The sequence below is a fragment of the Canis lupus genome, chromosome X (genome assembly GCF_003254725.2).
Source record: "Canis lupus dingo isolate Sandy chromosome X, ASM325472v2, whole genome shotgun sequence".
Classification (NCBI taxonomy): domain Eukaryota; kingdom Metazoa; phylum Chordata; class Mammalia; order Carnivora; family Canidae; genus Canis; species Canis lupus.
Genome location: NC_064281.1, coordinates 95,653,416 through 95,663,080, shown reverse-complemented (window position 1 = coordinate 95,663,080; position 9,665 = coordinate 95,653,416). Strand labels below are relative to the sequence as shown.

Below are 9,665 nucleotides of genomic sequence, written 5' to 3'. Positions count from 1 at the left end.
CTTCACTTGATCAGTTCTGGGTCTGAGAACCTGCTCAGGGGTGGAAATCAGAAAAAGGAAAATGATTTTTCCACTGTGGCAACTGACAGGCTACTGAGTAAGTATTCTTGATTTGATCTTCATTTTTTTAGTTTTATAAGCAATACTCTTGCTGGTTTCTGTTATGAGCTCAATTATGTCCCCTCCTCCCAACATTCATATGTTGAAGTCCTACTCTCAGTATCTTACAGTGTGATATATGTAGAGATAGGGCTTTTAAAGAAGTAATTAAGGCAGAATGAGTAGGTCTTAATCCAATATGACTGGTGTCCTTATAAGAAGAATAAATTAGGACACAGACAACACACAGACCGAGGGGCAACAGGGAGAAGGCAGCCATCTTCAAGCCAAGGAGAGAGGCCTCAGAAGAAACTGACTCTGCCAACAATTTGATTTGGGACTTCTAGTTTTGAGAGCTGTGAGGAAATAAACTCCACTTCATTTACTATATGGCTTTGTTGTTTCCAAGTTTCAAGGAGCCATTCCAGCAGCATACTAGGACTGACTCCAGGTATCCCTGCCAAGATGTGAAATCCTGAGTCATGGGAGAGTGTTCCAATATCAAAAACTCTTCCATATCCAGTTTTATATTCTTCCCTGGTCCAGTACCCCCAAAATCCATTCCCAGGTTTATTCTCTCAATTCCATCAAGTATATATTTACCAAGTCCTACAACTATTCAGTGAATAATCTCTTTTATCTTCTGCAAGAAATGGTATTTCTCTGCTTGGGCCATACTAAGAATTGTCCCTAAAACAAATATACTGAGGCAGGGGCAGATCTTAAGAAAGATGAGCATCATCCTCCTTGTAACTCTACCACTCTCACAATCAAATCTGGGCCTGATTTTTAGCCTAGACTGCCCCTTTCCAGAAAGATGGAAAAAGATAAAAGTTCCCATGAAGGCCTTCTACTTCCATTCTGTTCCTTGACTTAATAACTGGTTGACCACATCTGTCATTTGCTTTCTTTTTTTAAAAAAAAAAATTATTTATTTTTTTATTCACGAGAGATAGAGAGAGAGGCAGAGACATAGGCAGAGGGAGAAGCAGGCTCCCTGCAGGGAGCCCGATGTGGGACTCAATCCCAGGAACTCGGGGTCATGACCTGAACCAAAGGCAGATAGTGAACCACTGAGCCACCCAAGTGTCCCTGTCATTTGCTTTCTTTAGGATTTCTATGATCATTGAGACAGGTCATGTCTTGTTGGACAAGAGCAAACAAATTCCCTGATTCTCAAAGTTTTCATCTTTCAAGTGCTAGAGCTATTGCATGAATCCGTGCATTTTCTTCCATTTTTATCCTATCCCAATCCAGCATAGGTAAGAGTCTTTCAATTGTAATTCTACAGCATGCCAGGGATTGCCACCCCTCTACTTACCAGTAGTAATGAGGTCTTTGTGTTCATGTGTTATATGAGTAATCCAATTCCAGAACCCCATCCTGAAGGTCTACTTCAAAAGACCACTTCTGGTATCAAATTTCTTACTTTGGGTGAAAAAGACTTTCAGATGAGTATTTGAGACCAAGTGATTTATTTGGAAGGTAATCCCAGGAAGCCATGGAGGGGAGTGCGGAAGTGAGACAGGGAAGACCTGAAAAACAATACAATCTTTTAATGAACAGGTTAGTGCTGTGGGCAACTGGGACTTGACTCTACTGGGACTTCAGGAAGACAAAATATGCCTTGGGTTTTCCATCCAGGAAACAAGGAAGCTGGCACATTTTTCTTATATTCATATTCATCACTGATAGGTTTGCTCCTATGGACCTTAACTCCATGCCACACTGCTGGCTAAGCACACTCCTGAGCCAGAAAGTCCTCAGGCAGAGTCACAGGTGCCTGCAGTAAGAAGTCATTGAAACAGAAACAACGAGTGCCTAGGGAATACTGGGAGGGGCATCAAGCACAGGATGTTAACCTTTTATATACACTCGCGTCCTTTTTCTAGTTGAGGCGAGCACGTGCCCTGTGCACTGGCTGCCAAGGGGCAGGAAGATGAAAGATTTCCTCCTTTAGACTTTGAAGTGGGCAGTGTAGTCCACCAATGCTGTACACACTGGGGATTTCCCACCAAATAGGAAGGGAATTGGATGTTGGACATAAAAAAATTCCACTGTGCACATATTTCATGATCAAGTTAGGTCTCTGTGACATATGATATTCCCTCATTGTCATTTATACCCACTTGTCACTGAGAGATGTTTTTGTCTGCATGTAACTGAATAACTACAAGAGCTGAAAAGTATGGGTCTATAGGGTTTTTTTTCCCCCCGCTAACAGAGGGGAACTAGAAGACTAGATGTCAGGGGCTGCTGGCATTTCTTTAGCAGCTCAACAATATCAGGGCTGATGGCTCCGCAGTTGTCTTGGCCTTTCCCTCAGGGTCACTGGATGACTTCTATGGCTGCACATTCAAGGCAAGAATAAGGAAGAAGAGGAAGGGACGATATTTTTATCAGGATAGCAAAAGTTTTCCCAAGTAATCCATGCATGAGTTTCCTATGCCTGCTCTAACAAAGCTCTGTAAATGTAGTGGCTTAAAGCAACACAAGCTTATCATCTTATAGTTCTGGATGTTAGAAGTCTGAAATGGGTATTGCTAGGCTAAAATCACAGTTTTGGTAGGGTTGCCTTCCTTCTGGGGTCTCTAAGAGAATGTCTATTTCCTTACCTTTTCCAGCTTCCAGAGGGTGCCTGTATTCCTTGACTGGTGCCCACCCTTCCATCTTCATAGCCAGCAATCACATTACTGTGACTTCTGCTTTTTGTCATCACATCTTCTCTGACTTTTTGGCCCTCCGTCTGCCACATTTAAGGATCCTTGTGATTACAATGAGTCTACCTGGATAATCCAGGCTACATTCCCTCTTCTCTTTTTTTTTGTTTCATATTTTTTATTTAAACTTTAGTTAACATATAGTGTAATATTGGTTTCAGGAATAGAATTTAGTGATTCATCATTTCCTTATAACACCCAGTGCTTACATTCCCTCTTCTAAGGTTAACTGATTAGTAAGCTTAATTCCATCTGCAACCTTAATTCTTTGCCATGTAACCTAACATATGCACAAGTTCTGAGGATTAGGATATGACTGAGGAGGGCAGCCCCGGTGGCGCAGCAGTTTAGTGCTGCCTGAAGCCTGGGGTGTGATCCTGGAGACCTGGGATTGAGTCCCATGTCAGGCTTCCTGTATGGGGCCTGCTTCTCTCTCTGCCTCTCTCTCTCTCTCTCTCTCTCTCTCTGTGTGTGTGTGTGTCTATGAATAAATAAAGTCTTTTTTTTTTTCAAAAAAAGGATATGACTGAGGGGACAGTGATCTGCCTACCACGACCCACTTTTGTCTCATTGGCCAGAATTCTAGCTGGAAGGAGGCTTGAGAGTGAAAGTTGGGTAAGCTGAACAACAGCCATACCTTGCTAGCACTTCTCGAAGTTTGTAATTACATATTTCTTGTGTGATTTTCTCCCCCTAGTAGATCCTGTATTCCATGAGAGCAAGAACCATGTCTGTTTTGCTGAACGTTGTATTTTCAGCATGTAACAGGGTACCTAACATGTAGTAGCAGCTTGGTAAACTTTTAGTGTATAAAGGAATGTATGAACAAGTACACAGACACAAACACACGCACACACATATGAAAAAGCATACTATAGCATTTTCTGGATCATAACCAAGAAATGGAAGCAATCTAACTGTTCTTCTATAGGAAACTCATCATACAAATAATTGGTTTTTAAAAAGTAAACCCCTGGTACATGTCTACAAAGGAATATTCAGCCTTTGCAAACAATGAAATGAATCTTAAATGTAGGGACATGAAAGATTGTTCATTATTTATCACTAAGGGATTATGCAAGTTGCAGAACAGAACGTATTGTATGATCCTATTTGTGTGATAGAGAATAAACTGAAGCTTCTTGCCCTGGGGAAGGAAGAACACAAGGAACCAGAAAGAACAAAGAGTCAAATTCTTGGCCTTAAATTGTTCTGGAAACCCACACCAAGCACATTCTTGTCTCATGGTCTTTGCACTGATTGTTCTTTCTGAATCAAATACTCCTTCCTCACATATTAACATATTGATATTAATTCACATTAATGTTAACTTATTAATAGCTTGCTCTCCCCGTGACATTGTCTCTATCCAATGTCATCTTAAAGAGGGCCTGACTTGACCTCCCTGTCTTAACTAGCATGCCTTGTCACTCTTCATTCCTATGATCCACTTTATTTTATATGACATTATATACGTGTTTGTTTATTTTTAAGTGTATTTTTTTAAGATTTTATTTATTTATTCATGAGCGACACAGAGAGAGAGAGAGAGAGAGAGAGAGAGAGAGGCAGAGACACAGGCAGAGGGAGAAGCAGGCACCATGCAGGGAGCCCGACGCGGAACTCGATCCTAGGTCTTCAGGATCAGGCCCTGGGCTGAAGGCTATGCTAAACCGCTGAGCCACCTGGGCTGCCCTTTTTAAGTGTATTTAAGTAATCTCTACCTGCCACGGGGGGATCGAACTCACAACTCCCAGATCAAGAGTCACATGCTCTACTGATGGAACCAGCCAGGTGCTCCTTGCTTAACTGTTTATTATATCACTTCTCCACTAGAATGTAAATACCATGGGCCAGAGATCTAGGTGATTCTGATGCAGGTTGCTGAAGCACCGCAGATAGGAATCACTTCTAACTCTTAGGGCAGTAGTTCTCAAAGTGCAGTCTCCAGACCAGCAACATCAGCATCACCTGGGAATTTGTTAGAAAGGCAAATTCTCCAGCCTCACCCCAGATCTACTGAGTCAAAACCTCTGGGAGTAGGGCCCAGCAGTCTTTTGTTAACAAGCCTTCCAGTTGATTCTGATGCTCACTCAAGTCTGAGAACCACTGACTTTACTTTTTCTTTTTTAGGCAGTATTCCTTGGCTCTTTACTCAGGGATCTTTTCCAGGTAGAAGGAGGTTAACTCTCTTCCCTATTCTTTCCTCTGCATGCTCCTAAGAAGATTTTGAATAAGATAGAAATGTTGAGATTCTGTGTTTAACTTACCTTAATGTAACTTAAATTTTTCTTGAACTTTACTGCCTAGAAAAGGGTCTGACAGTAAGCATATTTGGCTTTGTGGGCCACACAGTCTGATGCAACTACACAACTCTGCCACTGTAGTGGGAAAGCAGCCAGAGACAATATGTAAATGAATGAGCATGGCTGTGTGCCAATAAAACTTCATAAATGGACACTGAAATTTGAATTGTCAGCAATCTGGTGGCATAATGTGTATATAATATGTTATTCTGCATTTCTCTGATTACATTCATTTGGCCTTTTCTGTGAAATACTTGCTCATTTCTTTTGCTCCCTTTCTTATTTGCTAAATGGAGCTCATTCCGGTGGGCAGTACCATTGGGCATTCCTTTTGTATGGAGGAAGATGAAGCCTGATATAAGGACAGTAGATCCTGAAAAGTGGCTAGTATCTTGCCTCATTGGAGACATGAAAGGAACAACACTGCCATACCAGTGGCAAGGCTGTCTGGGAAAGAGGTATGTATATGGGCCACTGGGGCTGGCTCCAAGTGTGCATATTTTTGTCTCATTAATATTCACCAAAAAGCATCCACTGCAGAGTAGATTCAAAACCAACCAGGTAGATAAGCCAAACTTTCTCCTTGGCCACCACAGTACTTGTGCAGTGGGCCCCAAATAGGTTGTTATGCTGACAGGCAGAGAGAGAGGCAATGGGTGTGCCCAGCAGCGTGGGCTTCACCTCTCCAAGCCTGGTTTAGCTACTGCCACTGCTAAGAAGCCAACAGCAGAGAAACAATGTTGAGTCCTTTATTCAGTGGATGGTTAAAGGGACACTAGCCAACCACCTTATGGTCTTAATTCCATTAGACCCTTTCTACCTTGGAAGGGATGGCAAGTTGTCTTTGATGGAATCGACACATACTTTGGATTTGGGTTTGTTTTGCCTGCCTGTACTGCCTCTGCCCAGTGCCGCCTCCTCCTCATTTGCTTCACAGGTTTCTCTCTCCAGTAAATGCTTTGCATCCTAACTCAATTTCAGCTTTGGCTTCCTAAAGAATGCATTCTGTGACAACCTCTTTTCTAGGGGGAAATGAGACACTTGTAATGCGTGGTATGCGCTGAATGATGATTACTCAAATTATCAGCGATGGTGGCTTGAAATGGAATACAAGTGGAGGGCAAAGCTTTGGGAAATCAAGTGGCTAGAGCACTTAGTCCCTATGGTGACAGTGATGATTGCGAAGGATGTGGCTAGGGCTAACTGCTTCTGATGACCGTAGAGAGCTTATACAGAAAAGAGGACAAATGGAAAGCCTTGAATGCACAACACAGATTAGAGTGGAAAATCAAAGAGCCTCACTGTCACCATTCAAGTAGTTTTATTCTCCTGGAACTGGAGGACAGATATGCCTGGCAATCATGCTCAGGGACTGATCATAAACTTTGCAGAGGTGCAGCACTGATTAAAGGTACGGCCTTGTTGGAGCTCTTAGGTTAACTGACAGGCTCTCCTGGGGAAATAATAGAACCCTGACACATTGGGTGGAAATATTTGGGTATAAACAGATGAAGCTGAGAAAAATTTAACCTTCATGTTCCCCTGAACCTTCCTTGCCAGTAGAAGGAGTCATACATCTTTTGTCTAATGGTACCAGCCTTCCTCTGCATAAAAACCTTTTGATGACTTTCATGGGGGTGTTTGCCTCATAAGAAATACTGATTCTCCTCAGGACCAAACCCCACAACAGTTCATTGTCTCCACTCCCATAAGAGTTATTGGATTTCAGTAGAGCCTATATGCTCTAATGCCCAAGGAGAAGGGAATGTTGAAGTGGATCTATGATGTGCAATCTGCTCAGTGCCTGCCTCTAACTCTACTTGTAGAAAGACTGCAGTAGGGTTTCCTGGGCTGTGGGATTTTCAGTTTTAAAACTGTGACAGTCCCAGGAAATTCTGGACCAGTTGGTCACCCTGCTGGGAGGACACTCTTCACTAAAGCATTAAGAAATATATTGCTGAGAGGAGCACCAGTATGACTGAAAATCTCCACGGAATAGTCTCTGTAGGCCACAAATGATAGTGGGAGATGCTTCAGTGGAATTGGACACCCTGATTTCAATAGGATAATAGAGCCCTAAAGGGTAGAGTCCAGGCGATGGTGCCTAGCTGTCATAATTAATGTGGGTGCAATTGACATAAAGCACAAGGATAGAGTGTTTTGACTTCCATCTGTTGCAGAGGATGATTATGGAATTTCCTAGAAGTGAAATAGATGTGATACAGAGAAGCAGAAAAATTCTAGGTCAAGTGGACAAAAATTTTGCAGGCTCTTGAACTCTTACTCTATTCCCAGATCTACTAGGCCAGTTCCCAGATCTGGAGCTCTGTGATTTTTTTTTTTTTTTTTTGAGCTCTTTGATTAAGGGGGAGGGCAGATCTCTTTGAGAAAGGACCTTGCCACAATGCTATTACAGATGGATACTGAAAATCTTTTTCCAAGTCTTCCTTACACTGAGACCTGTGGTCATTTACTAGGAGGCCATGACCAGGGTAAAGAAAATATCTGGAAACTTTTGAGGGTTATAAAATTCCAGCTATGAATTGATGCTAATTATTGGATAGTGTGCCACTGTGGTTCATCTCCAGGGTGGGGACTTAGGGAGTCAGGTGATAAATTAGGTCTTGGTCTGAGTTCATTTCAGCGGGAACCATCTTGGCATACTCACCACACGTTATTTTTCTGACTTATGATCCACGGAGGGAGGGTTCTTATTATAGGGAAAGGTCAAGTAGTTTCACCTGGAACTGCAACCCTTTCCCTTTCACCTCTACTGCCAAGAAAGTAAACCAAAGCAACACCAAATTCCTGGGGCAGTTGAAGAGATAAGAGCCACCACCAAAGACTTGAACAATGGAATTGTGATGACTCCAACCACATGCCCCCTTTGGCCTGTAAGAAAAGGCATTTAAGTTTTGGAGAATGCTTTTGAATTATTGTTAATTTAATCAGGCTGTGACACCAGTCACAACTCTGTTTCTTAATGTGGTATCTTTACTGGTGCAAATGAACCCAGCCTCTGGCACCTATTGACCTAACAACTATCATCAGCAGAGATAATCAGAAATAGTTTGCACTCGCTTTCTTACCTCAGGGCTATCTCAAACTATGCCATTTTCTGTCATAATCTACCAAAAGGAACTTCTCTTTTTACTCTATAGATATAATGCTGGTCCATGACATTGATAGCATTATGCTAATGAGTCTGAGGGGCAGGAAGAATCAAGTATTTTAGATGCCTTATGACCAGAGGATAGGAGATAAGCCTTGTGAAAGTTCAGGAGCCTGCTACATGGATGACATTTCTAGGGGTCCAGTGGTATAGGAGAATGTCAGAATATCTCTTCTGAAGTAAGAGATAAGTTGTTTTTCCTTGTACTGCCCACCACAAAGAAAGAAACCAATACTTGGACCTCTCTGGATTTAGGAGGCAACATATACCGTATTTGGATATGCTGCTCTAACCCATTACTGAGTAATCTCTGAGGCTGCCAGTTTTGAGTCGGATCTGAAGCAAGAAAAGTCTCAGCAACAAATATGAGTCTGTGGTGCATGTTCTATGAAGCCTGATAGCACAGACTCTTAGGGTGCTGAAGTAAGGCCATACTTTCCTTAACTGACAGTTATTCTCCGTTTGAAAGGCAATGGCTACCAGGCCCTGATAGTGATTGAATTCTGACCATGAGACACCAAGAGACTATGTGACTTGAACTGGCCATTAGGAAATGGGTATTATTTAATTCGCTCAATTATGAAATGGCCATGTGCAGCAGCATTCCATTGTTAAATCAACACTGTATATGAAATCAGATCTGAGAAAGTTGGGAAGGTAAAAGTGAATGAGGAAATGACTCAGACTCACATGGTACTTGGTCCTACTACATCACTGCCTCTCCATCAGCCCCTACATATGACCTCAAGGAGAGTTCTCTTTAATCATTGAACAGAACAAGAAAATGTATTCCTATGGCTTTATAGATGGATCTGCATGGTAGGCTGGCACCTGGCAGAAGTAGGTCACAGGTGGCTGACAGCTCCACTCAGGGATGGCCCCTAAAGACAGAAGGAAAGGAAAATCCTACCAACTAGTATATCTAATTATTTACTTTGGTGGATGGAGAAATGGCCTAATACACTGATGTAGACTGATTCAGGGACAGAGGCTAACATGTTGGCTGGACAGAGAAGAATGTGGAAAGAACAAGATAGGAATTTGGTGATAAGGAGACCTGGGAAAAAGGTATATGTATAGGCCTCCTAGAATGGGCCAGAAGTGTGAAGATATTTGTGTTCCATACAATTGCATCTAGAGGACATCCACCATGGAAGAGGCTCTCAGTAATCAGGTGGATAAGATAACCTATTCTGTTCGTGTCAGCCTCTTCAGCTACCCTAGTGCTTGCTCAGTAGACCCATATACAAAATAGTTGTGCCAGCTGGGATGAGGTATATATACAGGGTCTTCTCTCACTGAAGCTGATCTGTCTGCTACCACTTTGAATTGGCAACCTGCTTATCAGCAGAGACCAAATGCTGAGGC

General features: G+C 42.3%; 1 protein-coding gene across 3 annotated transcripts in view; it reads left to right on the top strand.

The window, feature by feature from the left end:
- Positions 1-9,665, top strand: part of THOC2 (THO complex 2) — a 129,900-nt gene continuing 120,235 nt past the window's right edge. Inside the window, exon 1 of one of the 3 annotated variants that reach the window (XM_049107489.1) lies at positions 1-97. Coding sequence is in view for 2 of the 3 variants with exons in the window: in XM_049107488.1 (XP_048963445.1) it covers positions 5,471-5,583 (113 nt within the window). In the remaining variant the exon portion in view is untranslated. Of the gene's footprint in view, positions 98-5,454; positions 5,584-9,665 lie in introns of those variants that run through there. The other 2 variants (XM_049107488.1, XM_035712265.2) reach the window with 2 other exon arrangements.